The following is a 21,419-nucleotide window of genomic DNA, read 5'->3' on the forward strand; positions in this document are numbered from 1 at the left end:
TATTTTCCAAGTTTTGGTCTAATAAATATAAATATTTGTATACAATAACTTCCTAACTTAACCACCAAAAATAAGATCACTAGGGAAATCTATGGAATATAACTCTGACTAATATTACATTTTCCTTCTTTTTTTTTTTTAATTTTTTGATTGAAAAATAGCTGGGAGCCCAGCTATTATATCTCTTTTTTTTTTTTACTCTCAAGTTGGCCTATTATATCTAATAATTTTAGTCATTTTCATCAAGAATATATTAATCACGTATTTTATTTTTCAAATTTAAGGTTTGGTCAAAATATTTTATAATGGGGATATATATTTTTTATAATAAATTAGCTTAAATTCTAGCAAAAATAAAGGGTTATTTGTGCGCATGATGCAAAATGTAATCTAGATATTAAGGGGAATTTTAAATAACACCTTGTATTTTAGTCATTTTACATCTTTATATTTCAAACTCATCTTTTTCCATAAACTATTTAGCCTTAGACCATGAACTTATTAAAATATATTGAGAACTTTCCAATCTAATCCCATCCTAATAATAAAAGACTTGAGAAGAATGTCATGTTATAATACTTAGCAAAGGTATTTTAGAAGTTAAATGAAGAGAAAAAAAAAGGAAGAGAATAATAGTCGGTAAATTCGTTAGAGTTAACCGTTGGAAAGGCCCATAAGGATAAAAAAGAAATATAGGGAAAAAGAGGGATATTAGTCACAAAATTATAATTAATTATACGTTTTTATGGAAAACTTCACTTTCCTATCATATCGTCGTCTACCCACTGCACTGTTGGATAACTCCGAGCCCACCACACCGCTCCACCCAACTCAAAGCGTGGCAGTCGGCGTAAAGGGAAAGCTTCCCCAAACTCCCACTTGCAAATATTCTTCTAAAAAGTCTTAAAACCAAACCCGAGTTTCTTTTACAAAACTAGCCCTCCCAAGTTCCTTTTACCCGTTTAGTATAAGTTCAAAACTTAAATACCACCGACTTCCTTCCGGATATAAATTCGCAAGTCACTTAAGAAAAAAGAATCTATGTAAAAATTTTTACCTCGTTATAATTTTTAAATTTTAATATATGTTATTGATCAGATCAGTGATTAAATATGTGTAAAAATAAATATGATAAATTTAAAACAATAGAAAATCGCTGAGATTTATAACTTGAAAGTCACTTTCAAGTTCGACGGACTTATATAGAAATTTAAAAGTCCTAAAAAGTGACTAAATCTTAAGTTGGAAACCTTTTTATATAAGTCGCTAAAGTAAATAGTAACTTTATGAAAGTCGTTTAATTGGATGGTGACTTTCTACGTTTAATTATTTATGTGAAAAATTCTTTCACCAATGCAAATTTTCTCTATAATATTATAAATTTCTATATATATTTGCTTAAACGAACAACAATTTTCAAAGGAAAGTTATCCGGTTCAGTAGTTTTTTTTTATTTAAATTTTAAATTTATCTAATTCTGTATTTAAGTTTTAAAGTCTACTTTTTAGTTAAAACTCACCGAAGGCCTCCCTCTCGCACGTGCGAGAGGTCCCTCTCAACCCGCCTCCTTACACGTGCCCTGACTCAATCAAATCAAAATTCTTCTCCGCTCTCCTGTTGGCTTCTTTCCCATTCCCCTCCCTTTTCGCTCTCTCCACTCCTCTCGCCGGCGGTGGTAGGAAGTGATCAAGAAAAGGTAAAGAATTATAATACCACGCGATCCGATCCGATCCCCGAGGAGCATTTCTTTCTATATCGGGTAAAGAAAAGGGTGGAGGGGGTGCGGAGATGGCGACGGAGGACGAGAAGCTCCTAAAGGAGGCGAAGAAGCTTCCATGGGAGGAGCGGCTCTTCCACAAGAACTGGAAGGTCCGGAACGACGCCAACATAGATCTCGCCGCCGTGTGCGACTCGATAACCAATCCCAAGGAGCCCCGCCTCAGGGATTTCGGTAGGAATTTGGTCTGGTCGTGGTGGATTTTGCCTGTTTTGGATATGAAGCCTGAATCGGGTTCGTTCTTATTTGGCTCTTGGATCAGGTCCGCTGTTCAAGAAGACGGTGGCGGATTCGAATGCGCCGGTGCAGGAGAAGGCACTCGATGCCCTGATTGCGTTCCTGCGTGCAGCGGATTCGGATGCCGGAAGGTTTGAATTCGTTGTGTTGTAGTTGTTGAAGTAATTGATGTTTAATAGCGAGTTTTTTCTTTCCTTGGAACGTAGATACGCTAAGGAGGTGTGCGATGCGATCGTGGCAAAGTGCCTCACCGGGCGGCCAAAGACTGTTGAGAAAGCTCAGACTGCGTTTCTATTGTGGGTGGAGCTAGAAGCAACCGATGTTTTCTTGGTAAGACTCGAAGAGCGTTATTTTAAGGAGTCGAACATTTGATTAGCATCACGTGGCATGCATTTATTTTTGATTAATAAGTGTTGCCATTTGAGGTAATTCGCGCCTTGTACGAGCCATTCTAAAGTAGTTTCTTTGAGTTGAGGATTCTCAGAATTTTGTGGTCCGGGCAGTCTTGCGACACATCTAGATTATATACAACGCATATATTATTATTAATTTTCTTTTAAAACGAGAGAGTCAGTATACACTGAATGTGGTTTTAGAATCTTAGTTAGATCAGTTGTGTATTTCCAGGGATAAAGATGGGAACATGTATAGCCTATGTGCTCTAAATTTTGATCTAGCAAAAATTAACTCACAAGTGGTTAAAATTGTAAAGCATTCGGTTCTCATGAAAACATGAGAAATGAAAAGATTAAAGTTGAAATGCTACTAAGATATCCCAGAATCATATGATTAAAAATATTACATCCTTGCATGTTATTATATTTTTAATTGTCTGATATTTGATAGAAAAAGTAGTTATCATGGATTTTTGCTGTAGTGGAGACCAAGTGGCCTTTTCTCTGTACTTATGTGATCCTGTACGTGTATGTTCATTGCTCTGAGGTTGTCGTTTTGAAGCCTTTGTCAAGTAGTGAAAAATTGTTTGGCTGTTTCTTGGATTTTTAGGATAATCTCCTCTCTTTTATTTTGCCTGCTTGATCGTTGAACCACATTGCATCACAACATGCAGCTAATTTTATTTATTTATTTATTTATTTTCTGTCAATTGACGTGATATTACACATTTAGTGTCTCATTAAATAAGTGGTTGCTACCTAGACTGGCAAAGCAATCCTGGATAACTTTGTTGCAAAATTATTGCACTTTTGCTTTGATAACAGGAAGCCATGGAGAAGGCTATAAAAAACAAAGTTGCAAAAGCAGTTGTACCAGCTATTGATGTAATGTTTCAAGCTCTTAGGTCTGTCTCTAGCCTTATTCTTATTTGGTCTCAGTTTTAGTTTGTTTTTCCAACTATAAACCAAATCTGAAGTCTTTTATTTCCGTCTATTCAGTGAATTTGGAGCTAAGGTTGTCCCCCCCAAGAAAATTCTTAAGATGCTCCCTGAACTATTTGATCACCAAGACCAAAATGTCCGTGCATCTTCTAAAGGATTGACCCTTGAGCTTTGTCGGTGGATTGGCAAAGAACCAGTAAAATCAATTTTGTTTGAGAAAATGCGAGATACCATGGTGAGTCTAGTCAACTTTTTCTTTTTCAAATATATTCTATAATCTATATTTTGCAGCTGAAAGTGGTATTTCTTTTTCATTTGAAGAAAAAAGAGTTGGAAGCAGAGGTAGCCAATGTAACAGGGATTGCTAAGCCAACCCGCAAGATAAGGTAAATGATTCTACGTTTTCTTCTGAGCTTGGTGTCTCCCAATCTTAAATTTCTGCTGAGCAATTTACCTAATCACATTGTAAAGGTCAGCTAGCAGCAAATGACCAGTTCTTAATGGTCGTAGTGTTTATATGATACTCAAAGCTCATATCAGTATATTGCAACAAACTGTTTAATTTGGACGTGAAAACACGATGTCAAGCAATTGGTTGATGTATAATGATGCAACTATCATTTTGACAATTTGCCAGATCTGAGCAAGACAAGGAGTTGGAGCAAGAAGTTGTTCCTGAAGCCATGGGTGCTGTCCCTCATAAAGAATTTGTTGATAATGGTATGACGATGTTCTATTGGATTTTTTGTTAATATTTGGTTCTTAATTTCTAATTCAGGTCTAATGCTTTCCTCTCTGTTTGCCTCTTTTCTCTTTTGGATACATGATTGGGAGGAGGCTGATTCACTTAACTTTCAGCTCCACAGGTGATAGATGAATATGAACTTCTTGATCCTGTTGATATATTGGCTCCTTTAGAGAAGTCTGGATTTTGGGAGGGTGTGGTAAGTCATCTGTAACTTAGACATAAGAATTTCTCAGATATACTTCCATCTGTAATCTCATATTTGATTTTTTTTCCTATATTCTTTATTTGATATCAGAAAGCTACCAAATGGTCTGAAAGAAGGGATGCTGTGGCAGAGCTAACTAAGCTTGCTTCAACAAAAAAGATTGCTGTCGGTGATTTTACCGAAGTCTGTCGGACCCTTAAGAAGGTTATCGTTGATCACCTCTAACTCTCTCTAGAGAATAACTTCCTAACTCATGGATGACCAATTACGGCACAGATTGTAATTATGTTTTCTATTTGGTTGTTGAATCAATCGTACATATTATATGGTGAAATCTTGATGTAGAAAATTTTGTTTTAATTTTATTGTATTATGCAAGTAGTTCAGCAACTCTTTTGCTGATTGTATACTTCTTCTCTGCCTAATTTTCTGTATTTTGCTCATAACTATTTATATATTTCTTTTTCTTCCTTCTGTTTTTTATCTGGGAAAAGAATCCTGCGTTACTTATTGTTCTTGTTTGTGTTCTTTTAAATATGTTGACTGAGCTCTTTTTAATTTTTTATAATTAATGATCATGTTCCTGTTTTGCATTTTTATGATCACAGCTTGTTACAGATGTTAATCTAGCTGTTTCTGTAGAGGCTATCCAAGCAATAGGAAATATAGCTAGAGGACTACGGAATCATTTTTCTGGAAATTCACGGTTTCTATTGCCCGTACTACTTGTAAGTACATCTGAGCCCCATATCATGCTTTTCTTTAATATCTTTTGTCACTATATTTGTTGGTTGTTTTCTATTTTATACATTATACCTTTACAATTCATTCAAAATTGGATATTTAAAGGAGTTTTTAGAGTGTATTGTTGGGTCCATGAAAAAATTCTTAAAAATTACAATTTATGTTCTTACATGTCCTAAATCTGCCTCAGTGCTTTACATCATTCCAGATAAGTCTCTTCACTATTTTATTGTGAATAGGAAAAATTGAAGGAAAAAAAACCAGTTTTGACAGAAGCACTAACTCAGACACTTCAGACAATGCAAAAGTCCAGTTGTTTGACACTTGCTGATGTAACTGAAGGTTATTCTTATTCTTGGTACTTGAATTAATATGATGTATGAGCAAATTAATGCCATCCTTGATGATTTTGTGGGTGTTCAGGGCATGTTAAATACTCTATTACTTGTTACTGCAGATGTTAGAGTGGCTGTAAAAAATAAGGTTCCTCTTGTACGATCATTAACATTAAACTGGGTGACATTTTGTATTGAGACAAGCAATAAAACATCTATTCTTAAGTTGCACAAGGATTATGTCCCTATATGTATGGAGGTCAGTAAACATTCATATTTTGTTACTCAACTAATTTCTTTTAGGACCATTTTCTTTTCTTATATATGATAACATCAGTTCTCTTTTCTATGCACTTCTACAATGTTAATAGTGCTTGAATGATGGCACCCCTGAAGTGCGAGATGCCTCTTTTTCTGCTTTGGCAGCTATAGCTAAGGTAGTTTCTTATAAAAGCCTTTCTTTTGATCATCTTCTATTATCACGAGATTGTTGTTCTATGAACAAGCTGGACTTTGTTACCTTGTCTTTTATTTTCTCCTCTAGATAGTTGGTATGAGACCTTTGGGAAGATCTTTAGAGAAGCTTGACGAGGTGAGAAAGAAGAAACTCTCAGATATGATTGGATCTGCTGGTGATGCTGCTGTCTCCACTTCAGTATCAGGTTTTGGAAGTGATTGCCCTTCTATCATTTTTCCTACTAAGACTATATTTTTTAAAGAAAATATTTAAGAAACTGTTATACTTGTTCTTATATCAAAATATTTGTTTTCAGCTTCCATCTCATCTTCAAGCGCTAGAATCTTTAGTCATGAGGTAAACATTAGCTATTTATATCTTTATCTTTATATGCTACATTGGTTTGAGTGACTGACATGTTCGGACTGCATATTTCTATCTCAATGCTACCGATCTTATTTTTCAATGAGAGACGACACAAATTTGCATGATGGATGGATTTGCTTATGCAAGGAGCAAATATTAATGAACGACTAAAACTAGCCGTACTGTAATCTGAGCAATATGTGGAAGGTCTCTCAATTGTCTCAATTTTACACATATAATCATGGTTCGCTGGATTAGGCAAACCCGATCCTAATCTATGCCAATCCGAACTCTCTCTCTCTCTTTCTCTCTTTTTTCTCACTTTCTCACTTTCTCTTTTTCTCTCTTTCGCTCTTTTTTTCTCTTTTTCTCAACTTACCATATAACCTTTGTTTCTCTTACGGAGAGATATAGCTTTGGCGAACTCCGGCGAAACAAATCTAACTCCGTTTTTTTTTAAATTTCTCTCTCAGTTTTTTTTTATTTCTTCCACCCTGTTTCTATTTCTTCTCTTTTCTTCTTCTTCTTCTTTACTGCACCATAATTTTTTTCTTTCCACTCTCTCACTTTCTAATCTCTTCTTCTTTTCGGTTTTCATTACACTATTTTTTCTTTCTTTATTTTCTTATTTTTGATAATTTTTCTGTATTTTTAAATAATATTTAGAATTTTACATAATTAAAAAGTCCGTCCAATACAAGCGACTGATACGGCCAATACAACTGATTCAGTCGATATGTATCCCTTTTTTGAAAGGCTGATCCCTATTTTTCGTTTTTTTGGAAGACAGTTAACCTGAGTTGAAATCATTTTCAGCTGAAACAAATGAATGAACTCTTCTGAATTGACATGCTCTAGGAAATTTGTTTATTTTTATCTGAGTTCTTTCGATGTTTGAATTGGAAATATATAAAAAATAGTACTCACTTTCAATATGTTTCTTTGTACCATCTGTTTTTGTTTATGTGTAGTTATCATGTAAGGAAGGATGATCAATACACAAGTATTAGAGGTTTTTATATAAAGATATTCATTCTGAGACTATAATAGTTCTGTTTTATGCCTCCCATAAAGATATGGAGTGATATCTAGTAGATTTGTTATGTGGAAGTGGAAAGACATATGTTTCAACCTCTTATTCTTCAAGTTATTTCACTATAATATTAATTGTAAACTTTATGTCCACTTTTTTCCTGCCACCAATTGTTTGGATGCTGCAAAAGTTTTTCTTTTATACGTATATTTATTTCTGTGAAACTAATGATGCTTCTTAATATTTCTTAAGGCTGTCGGTAGCTCTTTTATGAGAAGATCAGCAGCAAGCATGCTTAGTAGAAAGAAGCCTGTCCAGGCAATGGTTGGTTTGGGTGTTATATACTGCATATATAGCAAGTTGGAACATATGGACTTGGTTGTATTCTGCCATTGAATTGACATGATTAAGTTCCTATGCACTATGCAGCCAACTACTAAAAAAGGTGGAAGAGTTAAACTTGGCTCTGTAAAAAAGGGTGATGGAGGTGGACAATCAAGGACAGTTGAGGTTGAAGATGTTGAGGTGATGTGTTAGCAAATGAATATTTGTCCTTTTAAGATTATTGGAAGAAATTCTAGTATGCATAGAAATGCAAATAACATGGAGAGCTATTTTATTGATACTTTGATACAAACCAATAATTTGTATTTAAATTTCATGCTTCTTCTTTTATATTTGTAGTTTACCTATTTAGCATATCAGAATGAATATCTCATTTTAATTGTTTGAAAAGCTGAAATTTTTGCAGCCAGGAGATATGAGTTTGGAAGAAATTGAAGAACGATTAAGTTCTACTTTAAAGCCTGATGCAATTTCACAATTAAAGAGTGGTGTTTGGAAAGAGCGTCTTGAAGGTTATTTTATGTTCCTGTAAACTTTTTTCTTTTTCATCTTTCCTTTTGATGGATAGGTTTATTGCCTTGATCCAGATCAACTTTCTTCAAATATTTTTGCTTTCCTTGTCAGATTTCTACACTTTCTTCTTGTCGCATGTTGTATTAGAGAATGAATTCAGCTTAATGTTGATTTCCCAACAAAAAAGAATGATGTTCCTAATATACTGTTCAGTATAGTTTTCTTTTTTCATGACAAAGAATGGGTTGTCACTTTCTTTTCTAATGAATGAGTTTTGATTATGTACTCCATCTCTTTTATAGTCTTGTTAGTTTCAGACTCCATCACTTCTCAATATTTTAATTTCTAATTAAGCTTTGCTGGATAGCTTGGTCATTTAAAATTTTAAATCATCACTGTCAGTGTGCTAACTGGTGTACTTCTTTTGATAGCTATTGTCATGCTGAAGCAGGAGGTTGAAAATCTCACTGACCTGGACAAGTCTGCTGAGCTCTTAATTCGTTTATTATGTGTTCTCCCTGGATGGGGTGAGAAGAATGTGCAGGTATTGTTGCATTTTTGATTTTAGAATTAAACAACAAATACCTTTTTTCTTGGCATGCTCTGTATAGTTCTTTGTACAATGAAACAGGTCCAACAACAAGTCATTGAGGTCATCACGTACATAGCCTCAACTGTGAAACGGTTCCTGAAACGATGTGTTGTACTGTGTCTTCTTGGTATGGACTCGGTGGTATTATTTCTCTTGAAACTCTTGATGTCACCACATGCAAACATATATATGTATATATGTACACTGTCTTATCTTAGGAGGTCTGATTTTGAAGTGGTAGACTTCCCTTTTTTCTTTTTATTATTAATAAAGAGACGATTTTATTTACATACATAACATTAGATTTGCAAAACTGTCTATACTATGGCTCAGACCATGCTGACAACTAGTTGGGAGTTGGGACGATATGTGTTGCAGTTTGTGACCTGCCAATGTGGCACTCTGTTACTTGTATTGGAATAGTTTCAACGTCACATTTTGGAATTGACTTAGTAATTTTCTTATTATGTTGCATTTCTGAAAATCATAACTAGAAACAATTTGCAGCTTTAATTAATGCTTGGAATACTTCCTAGATTATCTAGTATTTCAAGCAAAACAAAGAAAAAATAACTATCAGAAGACAAGTACCTCCTTAGGTTTGTAGTGATTAATTTTGCTAGACGTTAGACTTTTTATGAGACTTATTGCATCTTAGAACAACAACTCTTTTCCTCCAAAACTTTTTATAGCTTGGATGAGGTAATAGTAACCACAACTACGGTAAGAAGGACATTAGCTATTGTCTGTTAACTTCACATACAAAAAAGTAGGAGAAAGAAGAGTCGAGTCAGACAGGAACTGATATTGCTCGTGCCTCGTGCCTGGCTCTATTCAGGAGCAACACTCTGAAACTTTTGATGTAGGAGAGTACCAGTGTTGGTACTGGCTGGTATTGGTACATGTGGCACGGATTGCTTAACATGGTTGGCTCCCCTTTGAGTTTTAATGATCTGATTCAGGTTTTGCTAGATTGTTGCTTTCTGCAATAAGCAATGTTGCTATTGCTCTCTTGAACCTTCTCTTGTATACTTCTCTTTGACAGGTATTAGTGAAAGGGTTGCTGATATTAAAACACGGTCACATGCAATGAAGTGCCTTACTGCCTTCTCTGAGGCAGTTGGTCCAGGATTTGTTTTTGATCGAGTACGTTTATTTATTCATATTGTTTTGTTTGTTGATGTGTTACAATTTCCTTTGCTGTTATTCTGTTGAGAGACTAGGTGCATCTAAATAGGCACACACACACATGTGTGTGTGTGTGTGTGTGAAAATGGACATATTCTTTGATTGAAATATTGTCAATTTATTATTGTTTCATTGCTGAACACCTGAAGCTGTTACAGTCCACATGTGCTCATGACGCCTGGACATGGATCAAAATTTGGGAACTTGCTTTATGTTGCGGAAGATATGCTTCAGCAGATTAAGCTTATACACTTTGTTTTTAATTTCTTCTTGATATTTAGCCTGTTGTCAAGGTTCATGAATTGTTATTTATTCTAGAAATTTGTAGTACGTGAATGTGAATCCTCTTAAAACTTATATAATTATTTTAGATGCATCATTGGATCTTTACAGTCTTGATGTATCATCAAATTGTTCATCCCTCTATGTGCTCTCTCTTTATGAATATCTGTTTGCGCGTACATGTGTGTGCTCATGTGTGTGTGTGTGTGTTCATGATTATGTTATGCATGCCTATCTGTGTATCAATGTTACTCCTCATGATCTTTGGTGTCTGACTGCACTAATGAGTTATGCCTGTTCGTAGCTTTACAAAATAATGAAAGAGCACAAGAATCCAAAGGTTCTCAGTGAGGGTATTTTGTGGATGGTCTCTGCTGTAGAAGATTTTGGGGTCTCCCATATAAAGCTTAAGGTGCTCCGTTCTTAGCCTTTCTCCTATTTTCCCACTGTCCTTTATTAGCTGAGCGAAAGTTCCAAACACTTTCTTTGGCTGCTTATTAAACCAAAAAGATTCGGTCGCTTCTTTTGCAGGATTTGATTGATTTTTGCAAGGACATCGGTTTGCAATCCAGTGCAGCTGCAACAAGAAACTCAACTGTCAAACTTATCGGAGTGCTGCATAAGTTTGTTGGTCCAGGTAGCTTTCTTGCTTCTATTTAGCTGTGGCCGGGCATGATTCCCCAGATTTTCTAAAATAAATCTCCCTGCAGACATTAAAGCTTTTCTAAGTGATGTTAAACCTGCCCTTCTTAATGCTCTGGATGCAGAGTATGAAAAGAACCCATTTGAGGTACATTATTTTGTTCTGGCATATGGATTCATATTATGACCTTATGATTCACAGTTTTACAATTAATCAACAGGGTGCTATTGCAGCCCCAAAGAAGACAGTCAGAACTTCTGATTCTGTATCCTCTATGTCTTTGGCTGGGTTCGATGGTCTTCCACGGGAAGATATAAGTGCAAAGATAACACCTACTTTACTGAAAAATATAGGCAGTCCTGACTGGAAGGTATAAGTTAAAATCTGCTTGTCATCTCTGTAAGTATCAACTTTAGGTTTCTACTTTTCAATATTAGGCAACTTTGGTTTATCTACCCATAATAGGTTCGTTTGGAGTCCATAGATTTGGTTAACAAGATTCTTGACGAGGCCCATAAACACATCCAACCTCTTGGAACTGGTTAGTTGTTGCGCACTTGTATGGTTTGTAATTTTTAAAGCTAATCCAGTTGATATTAAGTCCCTCAATCTCATTCACACCTTTTTCTTTTTGGTTCTCTTTATCAAAAATCAGTGGAGTTATTTGCTGCTTTAAGAGGTCGTCTATATGACAGCAATAAAAACATAGTGATGGCAACCTTGTCAACTATTGCCAACCTTGCATCTGCCATGGGTCCTTCAGTTGAGAAGTCAAGCAAGGTTACAAACAAGTCAAGACTTTACTAACTGTTTCTGTCTTTCTCACCTTGTTTATTTTGGAGGCTTGATGGCATAAATTACTGACTTAGTACTTCATGAAGGGCTTTTTGACAGATGTACTGAAGTGTCTTGGCGACAATAAGAAGCATATGAGAGAATGCACATTGAATACTCTAGATTCATGGGTTGTCGCTGCTCAGCTTGATAAAATGGTATTACCAATATAAGAAGCTGTTTCTATATGGAGTTTGAACCTTTCGATTTTTTTTTTCACTTTAATTTTTTTTATTGAATTTCCAGGTTCCCTACATTACTATAGCTTTGGCTGATCCAAAGCTTGGTGCAGAAGGGAGGAAAGATCTATTTGATTGGTTATCCAGGCATCTTTCAATGATAAATGACTTATCTGAAGCTTTGAACCTATTGAAGCCAGCTGCTTCTGCCTTGATGGTATTAGTTAATAGCTGATGGATTACAATTTTCCTAGAGATCCATATTTCTTACATAATATGATAGTATTTTTCAATATTCTGCTTTTATTTAGGACAAATCAGCAGAGGTTCGCAAAGGTGCTGAAACTTTCATTGGCGAAATTCTGAGGGTCTGTGGCCAAGAAGCAGTATGTTACTGAACTTTAACTTTAACTGCAGCCCTGTCCTGTGCACTCTCACAATCACACAGGGGCACATAAAATTCTTTTTTCATTACACTGTTATCATGCTTTACTCATTCACTAATCATATGATTCTTAGGTGACCAAGAACTTGAGAGATATGCCAACACCTGCTTTATCGCTCATAGTCGAGCGGTTAAAACTGCCTGGGGTACCTGAAGGTGTCTTATTGCCATCTTATTTTCTTATTTCTTGTTTCATATTTCCCTCTGTATATTCTCATGCTCTGTTTTCTGATGTGTCAGAAGCTTCAGATTCTGCAAAAGTGATAACTACTGTCTTGGCATCTAAAGCTGGTATAAAGAATGGAAAACAAGGTTTAATTAGTTTGGGAGATCGAGGATCTGCAAATAAAAGCAAGGCTATGTCTTCAGTATGTATATTCTGCATTATTGTGTAGATTCTTTAACAAAGCTGTACATGGTTTTTAACTATTAGTTACTATGTGGTCAGAGAGGTGTTCCAACAAGGGCTTCAAAACTTGATCTTGTTTTTTCTGTCCAAGACATTACTGTTCAGTCAGAGTCTTTTTTTAACATCAAGGACTCAAATAAGGTAGGGATTCTTCAAGGGAAATAATTAACATCCTAGCTATAAATTGTTTCTTATATCATATTTTAAAATTCAGGAGGAGAGAGAGAGATATGTCGTACGTAGATTGAAGTTTGAGGAGCCTCGTCCTGAGCATATCCAAGACCTGGAGGTTTGTTAACAACAGTTAATATATATGAAAAATATCTGTTATTTGAGTTTGTAAGTGTTAATATGTATGAAATTTATTAGCAGTTAATACAAAATTTGATAAATTTTGACTTTCTTTACTATAACATTTTGTTTTTGCATCACTAGCGTGTTTCTACTTGTTTTCATTCTCCATACTTTTGCCTTCTGTTCTTGTCTCTGCAAAATTGTATGTTGACATGGCACAAAATAATAATATTCTTTATTCAAGGACTTGGGAACACTGAGACATCAAAATTTACCTGTGGATTCTAATGTCTCCATAAAGTGTTTCTCCATGGTTCTCTCCTAATTAGTGCTCTACCTAGTTGCACATGTTTTGCCCATATGTATATTTATGTCTTCTCCTAATTGACAAGTACTTCTTTTCCAACCTGTCTCCAGTAATATGGTATTAGTAAAGTACCATTTGCCTTGTAGTCTGACATGTCTTTCAAGGGCCTCAAATTTCATTAGTGTTTAATCAATCTTGTGGCTCCTCAGGTCTTAGCATGTTGGTTACTATCACATGCTTACCTTGGTAGAACCATTAAGATAGAAACTGACCTATCTTTTGAATTTCGGAAAATCCTCTGCAGAATGGTCATGCTTGCAGTTTGTGGCAGTACTCTTATAGATTTGGTATGCAATCACTGTCAATTGTCGTAATTGTAGAGAAATGTCGAAAACACGAAAATAAGATTGTTTCACACCAGGAAGTCATTCTATTTTTGTTGCTGTATTGGCTAATGGAAATTAGGTAAAATGTTATGCTTTGTATAGCTTTTAGATTCTAGCTTTGCTGCACATAATTTTTACATGTTTGTAACAATAATTCCTTATGTTCATGCCTTGTCCTTGACTGCTCAGCTAGGTCAGACCTGTTGAATAAAATTAATAGCCTATGACATCCAGTGATTTGGTCAGTTCAAGTAAGACCGTGTCCTCCATCACATATGTTTCATGTATTCAAGAATATGTTCATAGTGATAACCAATTTGTTGGTTGAATCTTATTGTAACAAAAGATTTGGATGGATATAGTAACAAAGAAATTGATTAATTGTTCATGTACCTTCTTGCATTTGAAAGTAGTTTCTTATATTTTTGTGCTTGCAAACTGCAAAGTAATTGCCTTTCTTATTTGGAGTTCCAATTTTAAGTACCTAAAATGTTATTTCATATAAAAATTTTCACTGCAGTATGATTTTGTGAGGCATTTCAGAGAAGATGTGAGTAGGCGGCTTCTTAGCACAGACTTCAAGAAGCAAGTAGATGGGCTTGAGATGTTACAGAAGGTGACTTCACTATTTTCATTCTTGATGTTATGCATGGATATGTGTATAGCTACTAATGCTCCAATACCCGATAACATAAATGCAGTTTCTTTTCTTATTTAGGCTCTTCCTTCGAGCGGAAAAGAAGTTATTGAACTTCTTGATATACTCTTTAGGTGGTTTGTTTTGCGGCTTTGTGAATCCAACACAACTTGCTTATTGAAGGTAAGTATTAAGAGTGCTTATTAATATCCCTTCTTGCTCATTTTCTCTTTTGATAAATTGATAACTGAATTCTCTCTCTCTCTCTCTCTCTCTCTCTCTCTCTCTCTCTCTCTTCCTTTATCTTTACATGATGGGCAGGTGCTTGAGTTTCTTCCGGAACTTTTTGATGTTCTGAAAGATCAGAGCTACATTTTAAATGAGGCAGAAGCTGCAGTGTTTCTCCCATGCCTCATAGAGAAGGTATTTGTGTACTTAGTGCTCAGTAACTAACATCCGATGCAATCCAAAAATTGTAAATTCCAGTTCTCTTTCTTGACAATTAAAACGCGCAGCACCTTGTTCTTTTACTTCTCAGTTGTTATTATTTGTTGTTTCAATCCATACATTAGGATGTATGTGAGGATCATAACTTGGTTGATATACTTGTGCTATTGCATTGCAGTCTGGTCATAACATTGAAAAATTGAGGGAAAAAATGCGAGAACTGATGAAGCAAATTGTCAATATCTATTCTGCATCAAAGCTTCTTCCTTACATTTTGGAAGGCTTGCGCTCAAAAAATAATCGTACTAGAATAGAGTGCGTTGATGTTGTTGGCTATCTGATTGACCAGTATGGGCCTGAGGTGCGCTAAATAGTTCTCTGTATCCTTTGAAACCTACTGCCTTTTTTTTCAAGTTTATTCTTATCTTTCTTTCCTGCAGATTAGTGGACAGTTGAAATCTTTGCAACTTGTTGCTGCGTTGACGTCAGAACGAGATGGTGAAATTAGGAAAGCTGCTCTTACTACTCTTGCAACTGCATATAAGAATCTTGGTATGTCTTATTTTATGTATTACACTGTCAATGGTTGCTAGAATGATGTATGTTGTATCACTGTGCTTTTGTTCTTATGGTGATTGATTAATCAGATTTACTCTCAGATCTATCTGCAATTACTGAAGTTGAGGTCTACAGAAGTCACTTATTAATTTTCTTTTTCAAAACAGGAGAGGACATATGGAAGTATATTGGGAAACTTTCAGATGCGCAGAGAAGTATGTTAGATGATAGATTTAAGTGGAAGGTTAGTGAACGAAATCCTGCGAGGCAGTTCCGCTTATATTTATCATAGAGTGCAGATGCACTTTGTTGTAAGGGGAATAGGGTTAACGTGGTAGAGAAAGTGAGATTGTTGCAGATATTTGGTTTGAAGATGCATGCATGTTCCAATTCAGTGGTATTTTCTTACTATGTCCAACTTTTCTCTGCTGGTTCTTTCAGGCTCGAGAAATGGAGAAGAGGGGAGAAGGAAGACCAGGTGATGCCCGAGCAGCTTTAGGACGATCAGTTAGAGAGAATGGGTGATGTTCTTTCCCATATCATCTCTTTCGTCTTTTTGTAGTGTGCATCTGCTGCTTTTGTGTAAATGCTAGCTGTGTATTACCAATGAGATGCATCTTTCTTGTTCTAATATACTCCTGCATAAATTACTTCTATCTTAGTTTTATTACTTCTTAGAGGACTGCCCTCATTAGTGCCTTTGGTGTTTCCTGTGAAAGTATGTACGGATCTGAAGTTCTGAACAGTTCTCTTTCAGTTTAGCAATTATAACTTATAAAGACCATCTTGTTCTCCTACCATTTTCTTTAATGAAGTATTTTATTGTCAGTTTTATTTATGGATTACAGTTCAGACGTAGCAGAACAAAGTGGGGTTGTTATTTCACGTTCAGTGGCCATTCCAGTAGTGAAACGGTAACATCTAATAGTTTGATATTATTTTGCCTATATTTATCATTCAGTTTCCACTCTTTCATGGTTTCACCAATTTGTTCTTAACATTTGACTTATTTAGCAGTAGGGAGAACGTAGGGTATGCTGACACTTATATGGAAAGACGTATGTTACCGCGGCATCTGGCCAACACAAGTGGTCCGGTCGACTGGCATGGGGCACTTGATACGATTGCATTAGGTTCACCTGAGCAGGTGTGTATTTGCTAATTGATTTTTCTTGACCTTTCTTTCTGTGTTAAGAATCTGTATCTTTTATCTTGTTATCCACGTCAAATTTGTTAGACAAATTCATTGCCATGTTTCTTCCATGTAAGGGTTCTATACTTCTATGTTGAATCACTGGGATGTATGTCAAACTTGCATTAACAATGGCTGAAAGCTATCTTATATAAAGTGATAAAGCACAGATGGATTGTTCTGACACAAAGGAAGACTGACAAGAATAAGGAGAGCATTCCTAGGAAGTTTCATGAAATGAAATTACTAACCTTCTCCTTTATCAGTCCACACCAATATATCTAAGACAGATATTTATTCTGATGCTGTATTGATTTTAGAGTATAATAAGTCAGAGGCTTCAATCATCAGACTCCAAGTTCATTTCTGCAATGTAATTGCTGCAGTTATCTAAAATTTTTTTTCCCAATTTACCAGTTTTGTGTTGCTTGTTTGAAGCAACTTGTTTTCTGAATAATTATCTTGTTACTTTTTCTTATATTAGACATCTACAAATTGTGCGTTTGAGATCTTGTAGCAGATTCTCATACATTTAGCATTCTAGCATACAAGTCTATCTTTTCGAGGTCCTATGGGCGGTAAGTCAATATAATCTGATGTCCTTTGAATGATATATCATTGCTCAAAAGTTGAAACAAATCCCTGCGACTTCTATTTTGTTTTGTGGAAATTGATTCATTCTTATCTCCTGTTGGAATGTTGTTATGTGGCTAGTTGCTGAAAGCTGCAACAATTCTGGCTTACAAATATTTTGATTTGTTGCAGTCCGTTGAAGCCATGAAGGTTATCTGTCATGAGCTTACACAGGCTACAGGGGATCCTCAAAGCAGTGTAGTCGAAGATATCATTAAGGAGGCTGATAAATTAGTTTCATGCCTATCAAATATGGTAACTAGTACTGCCTACTCAAGCAAGTATTTTCTCGGCTTTCTGTTCATTCTAACAAGTTTGGCAGGTTCCTAAAACATTCAACTTTTGCCTTTCGGGGGCTTCTTCAAGATCCTGCAAATATGTGCTAAACACACTTATGCAGGTGAATGCCTATTTCTCTAGATATTGTGGTTTTTTGTTGTTGCTGTTGTTGTTGACTTGTTATTCTTTGTAACTACATTTGTATTATAGAAATAACTTGTAACTTGATGAGTAAATATCTTGTAACTGGCCATGCTCCAGACTTTCCAGATAAAAAGACTTGCTCATGCTGTGAAGGATGGTACCCTAGACAACCTGATTACTGAACTACTGCTTTGGCTTTTAGATGAGAGAGTTCCCTTGATGGATGATGGCAGCCAACTATTGAAAGCTCTCAATGTTTTGATGCTTAAGATTCTGGTTAGTGTTCTTTCTCTCTCAGTCCATCCCTTTGTGTGGTTGTGCTATGTTTTAACTTCTGTTTACTTGAGCAGGACAATGCAGAAAGAACTTCTTCTTTTGTTGTGCTAATTAATTTATTGAGGCCATTGGACCCTGCAAGGTGGCCATCTCCTGCATCAATCGATTCCTTTCCTGCCAGGAATCAGAAATTTTCAGATCTAGTCGTCAAATGTTTAATTAAGCTTACCAAGGTTCATAATCTTTTCTAATAAGGAATCTCCAGGACTTTGTGTTCTCTCTAAGATGTTTGCATTTATTCAGGTACTGCAAAGTACAATTTATGAAGTTGATCTTGGTCGTATTCTTCAAAGCATCCATGTATATTTGCAAGAATTAGGGATGGAAGAAATACGAAGAAGGTGCTTGTTTGGTTGGTCGTTACATAACTTAAATTCTGTTCTTGTTCTTGTTTTCTGCTTGTTTTTGAATCCCATGCTAAGTTTAACTGTCTAGGGCTGGAGCTGATGACAAGCCACTGCGAATGGTCAAAACAGTCCTGCATGAACTTGTCAAGCTTCGGGGAACAGCAATTAAGGGTCATCTCTCAATGGTTCCGATAGATACAGAACCTCAACCTATCATTCTTGCATACATCGACCTTAATCTTCAGGTAAACTTGGTAAAACTTACTACGTTGCTTGGATCAGTTTGATTTTCATTTTATGTTTGTCCTGGAAGTGCTATGATTGACTGGGATTTCTTCAGACACTTGCAGCTGCTAGGATGTTGACTCCATCTGGTCCCATGGGACAAACATATTGGGATGATACTGCTTCAAACAGTCCAAGTCCTGGCACACATTCAGTAGATGCTCCACTGAAGGTGCTGACTTACCTTTTTCAATTTACCTTCTGTAATTTTTATCTGGTGATGCAGAAACATGTGATTTTATTTTTTGAAGTTATTCTGTATAAGGCCTTATGATTTTTTTCCCCTTTTTTGACTTTGCTCTTGGTCCTTCCTTTTGGGTCACATGAACAGCAAGAGCTTGCTGCAGTGTTTAAGAAAATTGGTGACAAACAGACATGCACCATCGGGCTATATGAGCTCTACCGCATTACCCAGCTATACCCAAAGGTAATTCTCTTAACCACAAGGCAGTATGTATTGTCTAAAGAAATATGAAATATGACATGACACTGAACATGAAAGGTCGTTAGGAATAATCTGAAAATTAGGGCACTACATTATAAATTATGTGCAATTTATAGAAGGTCGTTAGGAATATTCTATTGTATGCAATCAAACAAAAAAATACCTACAAATTTAATTGATTTTGTTAAAGAACTTATATTGCTCACCTGGGTGATTATATATAACCATATAAGCACTTATTGAATTGTTATCATTAAGGAAAATGTGATATTAAGTCTAAATAATCTACTTTACAAGTTTATAAGAGAACTTAATAACTAGGCCACATTGCAGATTCTAAGTTAAAAGCAAACTGTCGTGACATTTGGAAGTCTCCTCATCATCGAGAACAGAGGGCAAAATTTCCAATTTTATTTCCCTATACTCAAACCATTTCTTATCATTGCATTGACTATATTATGCCATATTATTGCATTGCCTGTACTGAAACCATTTTTTATCCTTGTTCAAGTAATTTAGGTTGCTCATGCGTTCTATAAATAACCATCCTATGTGCTATGTGATTAATTTATCTGAATGCTAGAGTTGATTAGATGTTTTTATTAGGCAAACGCTGTGTTCCAGGATGGTGTTGTCAGTTTATTCCTCAATGTCATTCTGACAAGTGTTTCTCTACCATTTTCTGATAGAATTTCCAGTACTTCCTTTAATATATTTACAAAAGATATTTAAATTTTTCATATGATACCTATCTTTTCTACAATCATGTGTAGGTCGATATATTCACTCAGCTCCAAAATGCAAGTGAAGCTTTTAGAACATATATCAGAGATGGGCTAGCACAGGTAGGCAGGAGTTTTGCCTTAGGAGAATGATTTTTATGCTATTAAGTGGTTTTGCTATTGGTGCAGATGGAAATGAATGCAGCAGCTGGAAGGACACCTTCAAGCCTTCCAATGTCAACCCCGCCTCGCTTAGCTACTCTTCAATCTCCTAAATTTGCACATGTTTCTCCTGTACCCACAAAATCCTTTAATTATAAGCCTGAAAAGGCAAATGCCAATGAGGTTTATGCTAACGAACCAGCAGCTCCCTTCAGAGGCCAAGTAGGCTCATCAGATTTCAGGTCGCAGCTGACTGATGATCGAAATGATAGATATCCATCCTCAGGTCTCTCTCTCTCTCTCTCTCTCTCTCTCTCCCCTCCGTCGTGTATTTTTTTTCTTTTATAGAAAAGTGTGTGCAGGCATGTATTAGGATGCATAAATCCCAATATAGTTATCTGATATCAGGCTGATCAGCTCCAATGATAACAGGGACATTGCATGCCATCAGGGAGAGGATGAAAAGCATCCAAGCTGCGACAACCACAGTCAACATGGACGCTAGACCCCAATCTTTGGCATATTCCAATGGCGGTGTGCCTCATGGAAAGGACCACATGGATAGCGCACCTCAAACAAATGCTAATACCCTTCCAATGGATGAGAAGGCTTTATCGGGATTGCAAGCCCGCATGAGGAGGCTTAAAAGTGGATGTTCTGAACCACTCTGATTGAAGCAGCATAGTATATATATATATATATATAATATTTTTTCCCAGTGTTGAAATTCTTGTAAATGAAGGGGTGTATATTATGTCTTTTCCCCAGCGTCGAAATTCTTGTAAATGAAGAGGTGTAATTATGCAGGTTTTTGGATTCTTGGATGTCAGGGCCTGTTAGATAAAGGTGTGTGTGACTCCAATTTCAGAGGAGCTCGTTTTCCAGATTCCATTGAGCTTATTGGATAATCTGGTATATGGATTGCAGATACGTGAATCATGTACGTGTGGTACTATGATTTGAAATGTAATAGAAGCAAAAGCTTTCCCCACTTTAGTCGTATCTATTTTCACATATATTTCTTTCTTTATTTATTATGATATATTGACTTTCTTGAAATACTTTTGAAATGCTAGCTATACATTAATTTTTTTCGTTAAAAATAATAAGTGGGTGTCAAAAAAATAAGAGGGTGTCATGGTCTTACTTTTTTATGCCTTGGAGAAATTTTCCACTATCACGTTTAGGATGGTGAGAATTTTCTTTGATTTAGAGAGGGCCAATGAATAATTAAAAAAAGATGAGGATGTGCATTCGAAATTAAGAAATTGAGAAATAATTTATGAGGTCTCAGTGCAATTATTCCAATTATTATTACCAAGAAAAGAGAGGAAAGCAATAATCTGTTAAGATGCAAATATTTAGCAATTGAATATTCCAACAAATACATGGTTAGTCTTGGGAGTTTTTAACCAAACTAACCTTCTTTTATATTTTATTTAACCAAATAGACGCACCTTAAATTTACTACCAAAATAGATTTATAATATTATAAGCTCTACGTAAAATACCAAGAAGTTCAACGTTTTAATTTTAAATAAAAATACTGAAAATTCTATTTTATAAAATGCTCAAC

The 21,419-nt window shown here is 35.6% G+C and overlaps 1 protein-coding gene across 5 annotated transcripts; it reads left to right on the top strand.

The window, feature by feature from the left end:
* The first annotated feature begins 1,539 nt into the window (after positions 1-1,539).
* Positions 1,540-20,834, top strand: LOC140798649 (protein MOR1-like). Of its 5 annotated transcripts, none has more exons than XM_073152620.1 (54): positions 1,540-1,951; positions 2,040-2,145; positions 2,221-2,344; positions 3,235-3,314; positions 3,409-3,586; positions 3,673-3,737; positions 3,989-4,071; positions 4,210-4,295; positions 4,395-4,508; positions 4,913-5,032; positions 5,288-5,390; positions 5,506-5,642; positions 5,755-5,820; positions 5,928-6,045; positions 6,157-6,197; positions 7,492-7,563; positions 7,669-7,764; positions 7,991-8,096; positions 8,529-8,641; positions 8,729-8,816; positions 9,735-9,835; positions 10,464-10,571; positions 10,691-10,796; positions 10,870-10,949; positions 11,023-11,172; positions 11,268-11,343; positions 11,458-11,582; positions 11,684-11,794; positions 11,883-12,032; positions 12,127-12,201; positions 12,335-12,416; positions 12,501-12,628; positions 12,709-12,810; positions 12,884-12,958; positions 14,177-14,272; positions 14,375-14,476; positions 14,615-14,716; positions 14,919-15,101; positions 15,181-15,292; positions 15,466-15,542; positions 15,740-15,819; positions 16,147-16,212; positions 16,313-16,445; positions 17,256-17,378; positions 17,446-17,523; positions 17,664-17,822; positions 17,897-18,055; positions 18,126-18,223; positions 18,318-18,474; positions 18,570-18,686; positions 18,846-18,941; positions 19,733-19,804; positions 19,871-20,129; positions 20,261-20,834. In XM_073152620.1, exons 1-54 carry the CDS (start codon positions 1,789-1,791, stop codon positions 20,512-20,514), a joined length of 6,051 nt encoding a protein of 2,016 aa, XP_073008721.1. In that variant the 5' UTR covers positions 1,540-1,788; the 3' UTR covers positions 20,515-20,834. The 5 variants fall into 5 exon arrangements, with proteins under 5 accessions (XP_073008721.1, XP_073008723.1, XP_073008722.1 ...); XM_073152622.1 differs by having other exon boundaries at positions 20,276-20,834; XM_073152621.1 differs by having other exon boundaries at positions 16,316-16,445.
* Positions 20,835-21,419: the final 585 nt, after the last annotated feature.

This window comes from Typha latifolia, chromosome 12, assembly GCF_019914945.1.
Source record: "Typha latifolia isolate L0001 chromosome 12, TyphaL0001v2, whole genome shotgun sequence".
Classification (NCBI taxonomy): domain Eukaryota; kingdom Viridiplantae; phylum Streptophyta; class Magnoliopsida; order Poales; family Typhaceae; genus Typha; species Typha latifolia.